This window comes from Crocodylus siamensis, chromosome 6 (assembly GCF_052110815.1).
Source record: "Crocodylus siamensis isolate JL-2025a chromosome 6, ASM5211081v1, whole genome shotgun sequence".
In the NCBI taxonomy this organism is placed as follows: Eukaryota; Metazoa; Chordata; order Crocodylia; family Crocodylidae; genus Crocodylus; species Crocodylus siamensis.
In genome coordinates, this window is record NC_143400.1 from 49,346,134 (window position 1) to 49,363,669 (window position 17,536).

At 42.0% G+C, this 17,536-nt stretch overlaps 2 protein-coding genes across 2 annotated transcripts; both read left to right on the forward strand.

Moving 5' to 3' along the window:
- The first annotated feature begins 1,295 nt into the window (after positions 1-1,295).
- On the forward strand, positions 1,296-2,252 carry LOC149862794 (olfactory receptor 6M1-like). Its single transcript, XM_090054113.1, has one exon. The coding sequence runs from the start codon at positions 1,296-1,298 to the stop codon at positions 2,250-2,252; it is 957 nt and encodes a 318-aa protein (XP_089910239.1).
- Positions 2,253-9,080: 6,828 nt separating this feature from the next.
- Positions 9,081-10,037, forward strand: LOC149862795 (olfactory receptor 6M1-like). The gene has a single exon (XM_090054114.1). It carries the CDS (start codon positions 9,081-9,083, stop codon positions 10,035-10,037), a length of 957 nt encoding a protein of 318 aa, XP_089910240.1.
- The last annotated feature ends 7,499 nt before the right edge of the window (positions 10,038-17,536 follow it).

Below are 17,536 nucleotides of genomic sequence, written 5' to 3' on the forward strand. Positions count from 1 at the left end.
GTGGCAGATCAAGGGGGCCCTGGGACTCTATCCCTGGGGCCTAGCTGTCTGCATAATCTGATTGTCAAGTGTCAGTGACCTCCATTGGGTTTGAGCCAACAGCAGATCAGTTTGGCTTCAGGGTTCAAACGTTTCCCCTCCCTAACCATTAGCAGCCCCCCTACCTATCTGAAGCTGGCAGAGAAGGCCCTGGGACTCAAATCCCCAGGCTGTCCATGCCAGCTGATGGGCGATCAGGATGGCCCCAAGGTTTGAGCCCTGGGCCATCCTGATCAGCTGATTGTTGGTTGACAGGGACAGCATCTAGGATTGTGGAGTCCTAGAGCCATCTGGCAATGAGCTAACTACTAGACACCCAACCTGCTGGTGCAGGAGGAAAACTGAGTAGAGGTTTTCAGGAACCTGGGTTTGACTTAGGGCACCTAAATTCTACTTAAGACCTTTTATTAAGCAACTATACACAGATCCACAAAAGCACCTAAATACCTAAAGTGGGACACAGATACCATTTGAAAGAATGTAATCCACAAAACCCAAAAGAATGTAATCCAAAACCTTTGCCTGATCAATTATGCACCTTAGAATTAAAAAAATCTAACTTTTCAGCAGTGACTTTCCCTACACACTTTGAATGTTGCAACTGTGCATACTCAACATAAATCTGAGAGGTGCCAAGATGACATTTAAGACACTCTGAGATCCAGAAAATATGTGCATATCAACCTGTTTTGAGGGACCTAATCCAGTAGGCATGCTCAGAACACAATTAATAGATACCAGTAGCATTGAACTCGCCAGAAAGCATTGTTTCTGTGCCATTCATAGCCCTAATGGGAAGGAAGTTATCCCACTGCTGTTCAGCTATTTTAGTCCATGAATGTTCAAGGCACGGGGCAGAAAAGCCAATGGGGGCAGGAGAATGCCCAGGTTATTTATCTTCCTGAACATCATGCATTTCAGTGAGCCAGACCCACTTTAAGCTTTTTCTCTCTCTCCTGGCCCAGCATACTTTACCTTCCTGGCTGTCTTGTGGGTCAGCTTCAAGAAGAGGGCTATACAATGGCTAGTCTATGATCTAGTGCTTAGAATAGTTTACTGCCAAGTGGGATCTGTGGGTTCAAACTATGAATGAGAGGAGTCTGAAATTATGGTTGGCAAGTTCCATATAAGATTAGAAGATGGGAGAGTCCTCCTCATCCATTTTCCTTCTAGCACCTATGCATATACTTAGGAAATCCTTTTATTATCATTTTTTACTTTTTTTTTTCCTGTGTAGGCACAGACACAGAAGACACATGGAAACAGTGAATGTGACAGTGGTGACAGAGTTCATCTTGGTTGGATTTCCTAATATCCATGAGGTGGAGATAATCCTCTTCATCATATTCTTACTCATCTATCTAGTGACTGTACTGGGAAACAGCCTCATCATAGTACTGATATGCATTGATCACCATCTCCATTCCCCAATGTATTATTTCCTCAGTAATCTGTCCTTCATAGAGATCCTCATGACTTCTTCTCTGGTTCCTAAAATGTTGGTCAACTTCCTGTCTGAGAAAAAAGCTATTTCTTTTACTGGCTGCTTTAGCCAGCTCTTTTTTTACTTTTTCATGGGCACAACAGAATTCATCCTCTTTGCCATCATGTCTTATGACCGGTATGTTGCTATATGCAATCCACTGAGGTATTCCACAATCATAACTGGAAAGATATGCATTCAGTTGGTCATTGGTTCTTGGGCAGGAGGTCTCTTCATGATTTTGTCATCATTGATCCTGAAAGCACGACTGCCCTACTGTGGTCCCAATGTGATCAACCACTACTTTTGTGACAGTGCACCACTGCTGCACCTTGCTTGTGCTGATGTCCAGCTCATTGAATTAATTGACTTCATAGTGTCTCTGGTTCTGCTTCTTGGCTCTCTCTCATTGACTGTGGTCTCCTATGCCTACATAATCTCCACTATACTTAAGATCCCATCTGCACAAGGGAGGCAAAAAGCATTTGCCACTTGTGCCTCTCATTTCACTGTTGTTTCACTGGGATTTGGCATCACCATGTTTGTCTATGTCAGACCTTCACAAACTGATTCCATGAAATTCAACAAAATTCTCTCGGTTTTGTCCAGCATTGTGACACCCCTCCTAAACCCATTCATCTTCAGCCTAAGAAATGAACAAATGAAGGAGGCCTTAAAAGATGCTGTGAAAAAGTATCTGTTGATCACCAAGTGGGCCAGGATGTCATGATTATACTGTGGTTGGAAATAAATATATACTTATAAATTTGAAATGAGCTTTTAATTTATCCAGTGTGATCTTAAACACTTAGAAGCAGATTATCCTTCCACAAAGATTAAGCTGGGTGACCATACTGCATGCCATTTATGAATTTACTGTTGTATCAAATCCAGAGCTGGTGATTTGATCTAGATTTAGAATTCATACACTTATTTTGTTTAAGATGATTTACTTTCCATTAGAAGAAGAAGAATTATGTTTGGCATTCCAGACTACATGCAAAGAGAGGACTTCAGTGCCTAAAATTAAAAACAAAACCTTAAGTCAATTAAAATGGCTGGTGTCTAGATTTATATTGATTTCTTAAGAAGCTTAAGGGAATCTTAGGTGCAGTTTAGACATCTGCATTTTCCTGAGACAGAAGGGATAAAATACATTTGATGCCTCCACTTTTGACTGTGTAGTTCCCTCGGTGTGTATACATTAGGGCATCAGCACATACACAAAATAAATTCTGGTGGAATGCCTAGGTAACCAACTCCCATTAAGCTCCATTGCGATTCAAAAAGAGTTAGGGATGATCCTAAGCACAACCTAAGTTCCTGGAAAGGCCCAATCCTTTTGGCCTGCACCAAGCACACCTATTTCTTATATATAGAATTAAATTCATTTAAAACATGGAACTATTGGGTGCCTGGGCACCCATAAGGGTAATGGTGCCAGCAAGGAACCGGACAAGAGGAGCCTGACTTTGGAGCCTGTGAATGTTGCCATCCTTTGGGAAGCGGGGAGGACCTGGATTCTAATTTCTCATGTAAGGTTATTCCTGTTCTCTTAACTAAAGATAGTCTAACATGAAATATATAATCATTTCTATAGGTGGATCTAGGATTTTGAAAAGTGTGGTGCAAATGGTATGGCACATCATCACATATAACACAGTGCATATTTTTCTCCAGTTAAATGGAAACCACTTGCTTTATTAATATGCTAATGGGCTAGTAACTAAATTATTTAGTTTAAAATCAAAACAAAAATAAATATAAATTTTGGAATGTTACCAATTTTCTAAAGTATATATACAGTTAAAAAAGTAACAAAGTAGGCAAAATAGTCAATAGATACTGTGTCATTAGTCCTGTAGTTATTATAGCTAAATGTACATTCTCTTATTCAGATTAATAAAACAAAATCTAGCCTCCTTAAGCATCTTGACACTGCCTCAAATACTTCACTCTCAGTCATTTTTATGTTTGAGTTAAGATTGTGATGAGAGAGAAAAACGGTTTGCAGGTCTGTGAAATAGAATAGAGAGGTAAGCAGGAAAGGATAATAGACAACCAAAATGCTGAAGAAAGGATATTTTGAATAATAGAACATCAAGACAATTAAAAAGGAGAACGAGTAATTAACACTTGTAGAGTGGAGAGATATTAGCAGGTATCAAGGAGATGATAATGAGCCATACAGTCAACTGACTCTCCCAGCACTGAATAGAAATGCTGCTGCCCCTCCCACGCAATTGGTTTTAAGGTTTGGGTGGAGCAGGAACCAAAGCACCATTCAACTGCCCTACTATCTGCCCCTTCTCCCCTCCCTCGGTCCCCTTCCCCTCCATGGATCTGCCCCTGATCATTCCTGAAAGCAAAGACCAAAACATAGAACCCCACCCTTCCAGGTAAAAACCTCTGTGTATTGGGTTACAACCTCTGTATAATAGGCTATCTCATCAGGTACCTAGTTAGACTTTTCCTTGCTTATTTTCCTTTTGGCCCCATTATTTTTGCTCCTATCAAGCCAGTTCTACACCCTGGAACTTATGGTTATCTGCTTATGAAGGGCATAGGACCCAGGGGTGACACTCCATTCCTTTTCTGTTCATCTTTATCCTTGTACAGACATACAGTTTCTCCTGGGAGAGTTGTTGCTTTTCCAGGAGGCACATCAAGTGTACAGATGTTCAGGCTTTTTTCTCCCCAAGTAAAAATGGCTGTTCCCGGGGGGAAAAAAACCTGGGAACAACCAGAGTTAACTCATTCCTGAGAGTTTCTCCTGGGAGAGAAAGTGTCTGTACATGTTATAAGTTTTCAAATTGCCTGTACATATGTGGCTGGCATATGTAGTTGCCTGCATATAAAGACTAGGCATGTACAGTAAGATGCACACTGGATGTGAATATCTACACACCACTTATACACATCTCTAGATGTCTAAAAATGTAGCTGACCAAAACGCATGACTACCAAAACTTAGACTTAGAAACAGAGAAGGCCTAAGGAAAAGAGGGAGTTTGGATTTGGGGAACTATGACTTAACAATATAGTACTCTAAGCACCATATGTGAATCATTACAGAAGCTTCTTCCAACACTCATGGATTTCATAGACATTAGGGCTGGAAGGGACCTCGAAGATCATCAAGTCCAGCCCCCTGCCCCAGAGAAGGAAATCAGCTGGGTTTGGTCAAAGGATCCCAGCAAGATAAGCATCCAAATGCTTCTTGAATGAGTCAAGAGTAGATGCCTGCACCACCTGTGAAAGGGAGTCTATTCCAGGTCTTGGGGACTCAGACAATAAAGAAATTTTTCCTTATGTCCAGCCTAAAATGATCTTGGAGGAGTTTATGACTGTTCGTCCTTATTTTTCCTTGGGGCGCTCTGGTGAACAGACGTTCTCCCAGATCCGGATGTACGTCCCTTATATACTTATAAGTAGCCCCCAAGTCCCCCCAGAGCCTATGCTTTTCCAAGCTGAAGAGTCCCATGGCTCTCAGCCTCTCATCATAAGGCCTATTCTCTTGCCCTCTGATCATGCACATGGATCTCCTCTGGACTCTCAAGCTTCTTGTCATCCTTCTTGAATCGTGAAGCCCAGAACTGGATGCAGTACTCCAGCTGCAGCCTCACCAAGGCTGAGTACAGTGGGAGGATGGCATCCTGAGATTTACTTGAGAAACATCTATGGATGCAAGCCAGAGTACTGTTTTATTTGCCTGCTGCAATATCACATTGGTGGCTCATGTTCATCTTGTGGTCAATCATGACCCCTAAGTCCCTTTCAAGTTGTGGTGCTAACAAGCATAGCACAGCTGAGCCGATAAGCATGCTGCGGGTGTTTTCTCCCAAGGTGGAGTACTTTATATTTATCTATATTGAACGTCATCAGGATAGTATCCTCCCACTTACAAAGTTTATCCAAGTCAGACTGGATCACTAGCCTGTCCTCCAGTGTGGACGCTATGCCCCAACGTTTAGTGTCATTGGCGAACTTAGCCAATGTGCTTCTAACACCAATGTCCACATCATTGATAAAGATGTTAAAAAGAACTGGTCCAAGGACAGAGCCTTGCAGGATGCCACTGGTCACAGAGCACCATGATGATTCCCTACTATTGACCACTACACTCTGGGTCTGACCTCGAAGCTTCCTTTTGAAGCTGGTCCCTGGGCAGCCATGAAATGGACATTCAGTGGGGAAATGATAAGCCTGGGGGAAGATCAGTAAGCCAGATGATGTAGGCATCAGCAAAGTGGCTGTTGATCTGGAAGGGCAGACACACTGTGGCCTCTCTCTCTCTAAAAGACTGCCCTTCGTCCATATTTTCCAGTGACTGTTAATGACTTGCCTTCAAAAGAAATGCCAGCAAAGGTACTAAGCAGTGGCTGCCCTATGGTGTGGCCATTTTTCTGTGGTGGTGAGAAATCAATGATATCCAGGTTCAAGCCATCTTAGGAGGGGGGAGTGTCTCTGGCTTTCCCAGTGACTGCATTTGTCGCTTAGCTCAGGAGGACAAAGGTGGATGTCCCTTTTCAGTCCCCAAGTCTAAATCTGGAATAGTTTCCATTAGGATATTTGGACCTGAATCTGTTCTCATTAATTCCAGTCTTAAAACCAATAATGTCAATTTTGAATTGCTTTTCCCAAGGGAAATATTATATGTTTTTGTCAGCGAGTTCTCTTGGGGACACAAGTCGGAGAGAAATTACTGAACACCTATGGATATTGTTAGAGGAGGAGAACAAAACTTGTTTAGCTCTTATGAATTCTTCTCACCTATGAAATAAACTAAAAATAATGCAGAGTAGTTTGAAAATATAATGATCTAGTTTGTTGCAGTTTGTCCTTGTTGGTCATAGATGATGTAGCATTAGAGGAGATTTAAGATACTAGGCTTGGTTTTCTCTCTTCCATCTGACTTGCATTTTTTTTTTTTTACCTATCACCAGATCCAGACAGTTAGAAATCTGGAGAAGATGTACTAACTAATGCAAAGATGCAGCCACAATCTTGTCTCCTTACTGGAGAATTTCTGTCCAAAACAATAGTGTCTCTGTCTCTTCTCACAGATGTACGAAGAACCCAGGGCTCTGCTAATGTTCTGGAAAAGGTAAAGCAAAGGTCCAACCAAAAGGAGTAGGGATGGACTAAGGAAGCAGGTCGTACTATTTTTCCCCCAAAACATTTTAATGTGGAAAATCCCTTTTCTGTGATCTTTTGTTGATTCTAGTTCTTTTCATTAGACATCAATTTGTTTTCAAAACTTACTTTTTAAATAAGTTTTGACTGAATGAAATACAATAAAGAATGTAATGTTGGCATATTATATTTGTTTTCATGCCACCCTAGCTTTTACAAAATCCTTCTAAAAGCATAACTGTGCACAAATTTTCTTTCTGCATTTTGGGCAATACACTGCACAGATTGTTGCTTCTCACAAGAGGTTGTTGGACTTTATGGTTTACCTATCCCCTTCCAGTGTTACATTTATAAATACTTTTGTTTGGAAAAGTTAGACAAAAATGTAACTCCCTCTGACTATAAGAATCTCAGTTTTCCTAATAATGCTTCATTTTCTCTTTATTGTCTATTGCCATTTTTATTAAATAGTTCTAATTTTTCATTTATTATTTTTTAGAGAACAGACCTCAGCCACTTTTATTTCATTTAATTATTGATTCAGTATGGGTGTGTCTACATGTCACCATGCCTTAGTATTTCCTTTTGGAAGTACTAAAGAATGGTGCGGTTACTGCCCCTACTGTGCTGTATGCATGGCACGCAGTTACATTTCACTGCTACTTCCCCATAGCAGCACGCTAAAATGGGGGAACATGCTGCTACAGTGAAGTAGTTGTTGATCATCATGTGTAGACTCACATGATCACTATGTCGCTGTAGTGTGCCATACGGTGATGTAGGACAATGTGTAGACATGCCCTATTTGATGTATTAATGCAGGAGCAAATTATGATACAGTTGCTTACTTTAAATATCTTACCACATGAGTTCTGCTACTGAAAACAGAGTCTGCTTGTAGAATACGATTATACTCAGTGTACACCTCACAATCTAGCCTCTGATGTTTTGCATGGGCACTGCTCTTTGCCTCTGCACATCTGTGCACTTTTATAGGTTTTGTATTATATTAGGTACACTTACATTCTTGGTTTTATACCTAGCTTCAGAGCTCTTTGAGGCAGATTGTCTTTTTGTTCAGTGTTTATACAGAAGCTACCACACTGGTTCTTTGTTGATGTTGTTTTTGACTGAGCTGATTCAAATGGATAGCAATACTTCATGAAACTTTTTGTACAGTGAAGGGGTTGGACTAGATGACCCTTGAGGTGCAAACCTATGATTCTATTATATTTTGATTTACTTTTTATTAAAAAGTTGGCCTGCTGTATAGACAGACAAAAAACAGCCACAGTATATTCATGTGGGAAGCATTCAAAAAAAGTTGTTTCCTAAATTGTCATTAGTGTTTAAATGGATCACCTCTATTGATAAAATTATTGGTCCATCCCCTTAGGTTAAGTGAGGGGAAATAACTGTGGTATTGAAGGAACCTCTCTCTTGAGAACTTTGTCACTCCACATTACTTTTTCTTCACTGTATTAACTGTGGTTGGGAGAGTCACGGTGAAGCATTCCCTGTCCATTCATGCACTTTTTCTGTTGCTCTCTCCTAAAAATGAAGTGATTTATGTCCTTTTGACTCTCTCTCAGGCATGCTTATTGGCACACACTCCAGGTAGCTCCAAGTCCACGATGTTGCTAAAAAGCTTAACAAAGTATTTCATGTGATTGCATCATGGCTCTCAGATCACAAGTACTGACCCAAAGACCTGAAAGTAGGGATGCTGTTATGGTATTTTGTAGCATTATGCAATGACCTTGCACTCAAATTTAAACAGGTGTAAATACAAACCACAAGATACAAATCAGCAGTTTAGGTTGAAGAGTTACCCAATGAGCACATGTTTAACGCACATTTTAACATTCTGTTTTGTCCACATGAAATAGATAAACAGTCTGTGCAACTAACAGGTTTGGTGGTGAGTCTCATATCTCTCTGATTTTTAGCAAGAAATAATAGTTTAGTAACAAGGAGAAACCTTGAGGGACAGAGACAGAATCTTGCTCTCATTTAAGCTACATAAACCCGGAGCAACAAATAAAATCAGAAGTACTGGTTCTGACCTAACTTACAACAGTCTAAAAGTTGTATAAATATATCAATCTCCATCCCCTCTCCGTATTACAAATGTACACTTGACTGGGTCAAACAGAATTATATCTTTGTGAGAGAGTGAGAAGCAGCTCCCTGGCTCCAATGCAGTTTCTTCTAATTGACAAACAATGCCCTGTCACCATGAACTCAAAGAACTTAATGCTAGTACATGACAGTGCCAGTGATCTCAGAAGCAGGACAAGTAGGGAGTCTGTCACTAAACCCCACAATGTTCCTTTAGTTTTTTTGGCTTCTTGTTCTTAATTTATTCATTTCTTTCCCTTCTCCTGTGAATCTCTGTCCAGGTCAGACAAAAAGTGGGAGCATGGAAATAAAGAACATAACAACTGTGACTGAATTTATCTTGGTGGGGTTTCCCAGTGAACACAATGTGGAGATTCTCCTCTTCATATTCTTCCTTGTTATGTACCTGGTGACAGTGCTTGGTAATGCTCTTATCATCATGCTGATCTGCCTTGACTACAGACTCCACACACCCATGTATTTTTTTCTCTGCAATCTATCCCTTATTGAGATCTTCATGACCACCTGTGTGGTGCCCAAAATGTTGGCCAACTTCCTTACTGAGAGGAAAACCATTTCCTTCGCTGGCTGCTCTGTCCAGTCATATTTCTACTTCTTCATGGGATCCACAGAATTCATCCTTTTTGCTGGTATGTCTTATGATCGATATGTGGCTATATGTTATCCACTGAGGTACTCTACAATAATGACTGGGAGAGTGTGTGTCCAGGTAGTCATTGTTTCTTGGGTTTCTGGATTTCTACTCATACTGATGTCCACTATTTTGAAGTCAAAATTACCTTTCTGCGGCCCCAATGTGATCAACCACTTCTTTTGTGATAGTGCCCCTGTTCTTCACCTTGCCTGTGCTGACATCCGGTTTATTGAACTAATTGACTTTCTCTCTTCTCTGATTCTCCTACTTGGCACTCTGTCAGTGACACTAGCCTCTTATATCTACATAATCTCTACCATACTCAGGATTCCTTCTGCACAAGGAAGACAAAAGGCCTTTGCCACTTGTGCCTCCCATTTCACTGTTGTCTCAATGGCCTATGGCATCTCCATATTTGTCTATGTCAGGCCTTCGCAGGCTGACACCATGAACTTCAATAAAGTCCTAGCTATTCTCTCCAGCATTGTGACCCCCTTCTTAAACCCTTTTATTTTCAGCCTGAGGAATGAGCTAATGAAGCAAGTCTTGAGAGAGACCCTGAAAAAATGCCTATCAGTCCCAAAAAATGAGAGACTGTTGTGACTCTGGGCAAAAAGACATTTTGAAAGCATCTTAAAAAAACAAGAATTTCTTTCTGCTACACATTTTTGTGACAAGGGGTCCTACAAACAAATTCTACCTCTAACTTAAAGCCTATTGCTCTGGCCTAAAAGTCTTTGACCTATATTAGGTAGGAAGTCAAGCTAGATAGCAACAGCATTTCTTTTGGCAGTCTTGTTTTTTGAATACACTATCTGAATGCACAGCAAGTGTAGCATTCCCATGACTTTGTCATTAGAGAATCTAATATTGAGACCTAGATCTTAAATTGATGTCTGTTGGCACAACCTCACTAATGTTAATGGACCTGCACTGATTTACAGCCTGGGGATCTGTTCCCGTGTCCCTGTGAAACAAAGTCTACACCAGCTGGAGATTTGGCCTTTTGACTCCAATGGATAAAACTATGAAAATTATGACAGTCTGAATTACAACAATACTATCCAAGTATAACACCAGTCTTTGCACATGTGCAGCACTAAACTAAGGATACCACACTATTATAATTCCTAGCCATACCACTGGTGGATCAAGACACAATGGTGTTATGACCTATACCAGCATGGAACAAAAAGATGGTATTACTCCCTGAATCCCTCAGAAAACCTGATGATCTTTTTTCCCCCTTTTTTCTGCTCCAAGGTTCCTTTTCAACTAAGTTCACAAACACAAATATAATTCCAAAAATGTGAGTTCACCCACTGGCATCAATGGAACTGCTTATACACTAGAAGCCATAAGTGATTGCATGTATTTTTTTTTTTTTACAGGGTGGGAGCCTGGTTACTGGGAAAAACTGATATAACAAAGAAGGAAAGTTTATTTCTGTAAATCAAAGGCTAGATGTTTAACTACAACTATAAGCTTCTGATGTTCTATCAATGTTGACTGAACCTACATGGGAAGATGCAGCACATGTCAATGAATGAGGTGGGGTTTCTGTAAATGAAGGTATACCACCTCTCTCAACAATATAAAGTAAGCCAACAGAAGCACTCTTTTGTTAGCCTGGTTGTATCCATGCCATGGGTTTCTCTCACTGGTTCAAACACATAGTGAAAACACATGTTCAGGTTTGATTCTTTGATTTGATTTTCCTTAATGTATGTCTCTGATGGTATGCATAACCCTGTATAAATTGTCTAGAATTGCATGTGTAAGATTACACAAATTGAGTTTGTATACCCTTAGAAATTCCAATTCCTGGAAAAATCTGACATTAGAACATTTGTTCTCATTCCAGTTTAGGGCAAAAATAATACACTTTAAATTTCATATGAAACAAAACTGTAAAAAAAAAAAAAAAAAAGATTCCATGATTATTTTGCTTAGAAATTCTAAAAGATATTGAGGAACAAACTTAGTCTGTTATTTCATTGTATTCACCAAAGATATCAGCTAATTAATCCTGATTGAAGCATCTTGTGTTGCATTTCATTAGCCAGTTTACCCATGAGTCACACATGTATATGACTTAAGTGACCAAAATGGTGCTTTAAATATCTCCCCCGCTTGTGATGGAAGTCCCAGTTGTAGCTGTGTGAATCAATGGCATGTCTCCACAGTCAGCTATCTCTAGATGTTAAGAGGCTCTATATGGCTAGGAAGATTTTGCTGAAGTGTCTCTAGAGCCCTGTGCAGGTCAAAAAAATGTAGTCATGCTAAGAACATAACTACAGGCACTTTGTCTCTGGTGCAGGAAGGGTTTCTGAGGTTTCTCAGCATGTTTCCTACACCTAAGGGCAGTAACAGGAAGGGTGCAAGTGGCTATTGTCACCTGTCAGGCAGTGAGGCATAGCCAAGAAAGCGTAGGTCATTTCCCTGAGGTTCTCGCTAAGATTTAGGGTATTCCGGTTAACTTTAAGGTCCAGGAGATAATAGGGGGGAGTTCTAGAGGGTAGAATAGGGACTAGAAGGCTATATAAGGGGATTTAGGATGAAGCAAATAAATGCTAGAGACAGAACGAGGAAGTAGGTGTGGGAACAAAATGAACCTCATAAGGAATGGGAAGCTGGGGTGAGGAGGGGATATGTGCCCCTCAGGCCATGTCTCCTAAAAAGTGTTCCAAAATGCTTCCCTGGGTATACTGTGTACTGGAACTTGTTCTCTGTGCAAGGGCAGATCCAGGATTTTGGAAAGGTGGATGTGGGAGCAGTGGCCTGCACTGCACTGCAGGGGTGGCTGCACCCCTAACCCCATTCCGTCCCCCATAAACACACTCCAGGGCAGGAAGACCACACTGCAGAAGGATCAGTTGGACACTTTTTTTTTAAAAAGTCCCTGAAGTTGTTCCCTCCCCTGACTCTCCATGCTCAGCAGCATGTTTCCTCCCCTCCCCACTCATTCCCATCTCTACCATCCACTTCTGCCAATGCTATGGTTCCCCAGATGATCCAGGCAGAAGACTGCTCTAGAGTCACTTCTGTCCTGCCCCAGTTGGTCTGCATCTGGACCTAGGGTCTTACAGAGGCAGCAATGGACAGGTTTTTTTTCCACATGAGGTACTGGGTAGAGAAGAAGAATCTGCTCACTCTTGCTGCTATCCCTGGCTGAGCCCAGCTTCATGTGGAGCCTGGCTGGAGCTGGCAGGAATGGCTTTGAAGATTCCTCCCTGCCCTCAAGACAATTGGAGACTGTAGCACTGGTAGTTGGGGGCAGGGGTAGATGGGGAAAAACATGACAGAGCATGGAGGGTGACCATTCTTACTTATTTTGGGGACTTAAAAAAGTCTCATCTCTTCTTCCTGCATCTGTATCCCTTCAACACCCCTAGGTCCACATCTGACTCTATGCCTGAGAAGAAAAGCAAAGCATGAGAGCAGTGTCAGGCCCCTGTTGTACCTACTTCATTTGATCCTTGACGCATTGACCCAGAAAACACCAATTACTTCTGCAACAGTGACATGGAGGCTTCTAGGTATAGGTAAGGGTGCCATACCTTTAATGGCAGATTGCAGCCTGCCTCTTGAGGAGATGTGACCTTGCCTACCATCTCGGGTTCATCCACTTCTTCTGAATGGACTCCACTGATTATTCATGCCCCATACAGACTTGATCTGTTGACACAGTTCTCCTCACAGGAGGCCCTTCCCATTTTGCTCCACCAGATGCTGGATTATAAATTTGTTGGGGGAAAATAAAGATGCGGAATAGGGATAGTGCAGTGCTGCCTGACCCTCCCCTGAGCTACCTTGGCTTCTTTCATGGCTGCATCAACCTTTGCTAGAAGTAGGCAGCTTGCTAGCCGGTAAATCAGGAGCCAGACTCCCAATTTTGGGAGGTGAGGGTGGCATTAATGATTAGACCATAGATTCACAGAAGTTTAGGTCTGTAAGGGACCTTATGAGATCATTGGGTCCAGCCCCCCCTACTCTGGGCAGGATTCCTAGAGTTCAGTTCCTCAAGGAAAATAATGCTGAAAGGAAATCAGCATGGGGTCACTGCAGGTAGATCCTGCTTGACTAGCCTTGTTTCTTTTTATGACTAGGTCACAAAATGCTTAGACACAAGAATGTGGTAGATGCCATCTAGCTAGACTTTAAGAAGGCCTTCAATATCATATCTCATTCTGTTCTTGTAAATAAACTGACAGGCTGTGATGTAGAGGATTACACAGTCAGGTAGGTGCCAAATTGTCTTAGAGGTCACATCCAGAGAGTGGTGGTAGACAGGTTGATATCAACCTGGAAACCTGTGGGCAGTGGAATCCCACAAGCCTCGGTCCTTGGACCAGCGCTATTCAATGTCTTCATAAGTGACTTGGATGAGAGCATAAAGAGCATCCTGTCCAAGTTTGCAGATGATACCAAATTGTGGGGCAAAGTTAACACACCAGAGGGTAGGGAACAGATCCAGGTGGAAAAATCGGCAGAACGAAATAGGATGCAGGTCAACAAAGACAAATGCAAAGTGCTGCACCTGGGCAAAAAGCCACCAACACACTTACAGACTGGGAATGACCTTCTCAGCAGCACGGCAGTGGAAAAGAATGTGGTAGTTGCAGTTGTGGAGTCGCAGTTGACTCGAAGGTGAACATGAGTCGTCAATGTGACAAAGTTATCAACAAAGCTAACCGTACTTTATCATGCATTATCAGTAGGGCTGTGCGAAAGTTTGCTGGCCGTTTCATTTTGACACTGTTTCAACTCATTTTGAGGTCAAAACAGCAAAATAGAAAGGAAACAAAAGGCATCAAAACAGCCTCAAAACAATGAGGCTAGTCAAAAAGTTTCAAAAGTCAAAAGGTTTCGACCATAGCGCTGTGGATGGGAAGTCAGTCCAGCTGGGCTGATTTCTCGTCCCCAGGGCTAGATCGTGCCAGGGCAGGGAGTCAGCCCAGCTGGGGGAGACTGGACAAGCACCTAGTGCTGACCCCAGCACTCTTTCCTGCCCAGGGCAGGGGGTCAAACTCAATGATCTACTGAGGTCCCGTCCAACCCTAACATCTATAAATCCATTTCATGTCAATCAAAGTAATTGCTAGTGGTATTCTTCTTAACTATGCAATGATTTCCTCTATTGAGTTGTTTTTGGTTAATTTCCAGCTTCAGCAATCACGTGTCAGTGAGTTCTATACTTTGCATTTCTTCTCTTGTTTTATTTCAGAATAATGAGATGGGAACTCAACTGCCCCAGTGATTGCTTTTAACAATGATTAAAAGCAAATCAGTGGCCATTTTTTAGATAGCTTTCAAAATCTTTAAAAAACTGGGGAACATCTTTTATTATATTTTCAGCTATTCAAAATCAGAATAAACCATATAAAAAAGAAACACTTGAAAAGTACAAAATAGAGAATTTGAAAACTGATTGCTCAGTGAACTTTATAATGATCCCCATTGGAACTGAACTGCCAGAGCCTAATAGTTAAATCCCCAATGTAGCATCTGTATGGATAATACTCAGTGAAACTCAAGTCAATTGGCAGTTTATCCAAATGCCAGTGGTAGTTGGAACTTAAATGATATAAATGGAATATTTCTAGAGCTGATCCTCTTTGGAAGTAGATGTGTTTTCTAGTTCACCATGAGAGTGCTCCATTTCATAAAAGGTAGTCATAAAGACTTGACTTCATAAAGGCAGTCATCACTGAAAATACAGATACAACAGGTAGAATATTTTATTATAAAGTATGGGAAAGATCTGGTGCAATACAAGGGATGAAATCATAAAGGAGGATTACACTTTAACCTCACAACAATATTCAGGAATATTAACAATATTAAGGAAATATGGGCTGGATGAATGGACTGGACTGTAATGTGGATAGAAAGCTGGCTGGAGCACTGGGCTCAGAGGGTAGTACTCAGTGGCTTGATGTCTAGTTGACAGCTGGTATCAAGTGGAGTGCCCCAGGGGTTGGTCCTAGGACAGTTGTGTTCAGTATCTTCATCAATGACATGGAAGATGGCATAAAGTGCACCCTCAGCAAGTTTGTAGATCACACCAAGCCATGCCGAATAGTAGCTATGCTAGAGGGTAGGGATAGGATTCAGAGTGACCTAGACAAATTGGAGGATTGCAACAAAAGGAATCTCATGAGGTTCAACAAGGACAAGTGCAAAGTCCTGCACTTAGGATGAAGTAATCCCATGCATCGATACAGGCTGGGGGCTGACTGGCTGGGCAGCAACTCTGCAGAAAAGGACCTGGGGGTTACAGTACAATAAGCTGAATATGAGCCAAAAGCATGCCCTTGTTGCCAAGAAGGCTAACAGCATACTGGGCTGCATTGGTAGGAGTGTTCCCAGCAAGTCAAGGGAAGTGATTCTTCTCCTCTATTCAACACTGGTGTGGCCACATCTGCAGTTCTGTGTCCAGTTCTGGGCCCCTCACTACAGAAAGGATACGGACACATTGGAAAGAAGCCAACAGAAGGTAACAAAAATGGTTAGGGGGCTGGGGCACATGACTTCTGGGAGCCTGAGGGAACTGGGCTTATTTAGTCCAGAGAAGATAAGACTGAGAGAGGAGCTAATAGCAGCCTTCAACTACTTGAAGCGGGTGGGGGGGGAGTGGGGGGGAATCAAAAGAAAATGGAGATAAATTGTTCTCGGTAGTGGCAGATAACAGAAAAAGGAGCAACAGTCTCAAGTTGCAGCAAGGGAAGTTTAAGTTAAATATTAGTAAGAATTTTCTCATTAGCAGGGTAGTAAGGCACTGAAACAGCTTACCCAGAGAGGTTATGGCCTCTCCAGTCTTGGAGGTTTTTAAGACCCAGCTAGCCTTTTTAAAGCCTTGGCTGGGGTGATCTATTTGCGGATCATCCTGCTTTCAGCAGGGGATTGGACTAGGTGGCCTTCTGAGGTCTCGTCCAACCATAATTTTCTATGATTCTATAATTTAGCTTTTCAGTATTTGTTTATTATGCAAATAGAAATAAACAAAAAATATTTAGGGTGATCTGGCGGAGAAAAAAAGATGCTGAAGTTTCCATTTTTGAATCAACAAGGTCAGTTTGATTAATTAATCTCCATCTTTGTTTTTCTCTCTGCCCCCCTCTCTTTCCTCACCTTCATCTCTTTGATCACAGTGACCAGAAAACCCTGATGCTTAGAAATGTTCCATCAAAAGCCTTGCCAAAGCATCTGGCTTTTGCTGAAAATATTCTGAACACCTCTGCTAAGGATATGTGCTTCCATAATACATGTGGGAATGCTCAGATAAGGAAAGGGTAGTCTGGGTAAAGGTACTGCAAATTTTTTTACACAGAATTGTGCATATACATAAATTACTTTTCCTTCATAAACTTCCTGTGAGGAAAAGAAGAGAACATCCTCATGTTCTGGAAATAAGAAATGCATATATAGCAGCCAAAACTACTGACATGCGATTACAAATGGAGACAGTGATATATTTAAAAAAAAAAAAAAATCACACTTCTCATTGGCCTCTCTTCTAAATCACTGGACCAAGCTTTGTCTCAGTTCCACAAAGAAACCAAGTGCCAATGGTTGATGCTCTGTTTTAGTAACTTATTTCCTACAGCAGAGGCTGGCAGCTTGTGGACTGCCCCAGTCCAGCATGGGCCAGGTGACTTCTGCAGTGCATCAGCAGCAGGGGAGTTTGCCTGTGCCCACACCAGGTCTAGGTGCTCCTGCCACTTCTGGCTTCCTGCTCCCCTGCTTCACAGCTGGCAAGCTGTTCATCTTCCAGCCAGTGGGGAGTTGGGCCTGAGCCAGAGCCAGACAGCTGGGAGCTGCATCTATGCCTCTGGCACTTCTCTCCACTCACAGCTGCAGCGCGGACACAGCTGGAAGCTGCCCAGCCCCTGCTCAATTCCCCACGGGCTGGAAGCGCTGTCTGTGCTGCAGCCAGGGTGTGGGGTGGGCAGGGTGAAGTGACAGCAATGCAGGGCCTGGCAGAGCTCCTCTCTGCCCAGACCTAGCAGAGGCAGGGCAGTCAAAGCCCTCTATTTCCATGGGCCAGACCCAGTGGCCCTGCAAGCCATATGTTGCCAACCCCTGTCCTAGAGGCAAAA

Excerpts from the sequence above, each read along its gene's own strand:
- LOC149862794 (XM_090054113.1), top strand. The coding sequence starts at position 1,296 with ATGGAAACAGTGAATGTGACAGTGGTGACAGAGTTCATCTTGGTTGGA.
- LOC149862795 (XM_090054114.1), top strand. The coding sequence starts at position 9,081 with ATGGAAATAAAGAACATAACAACTGTGACTGAATTTATCTTGGTGGGG.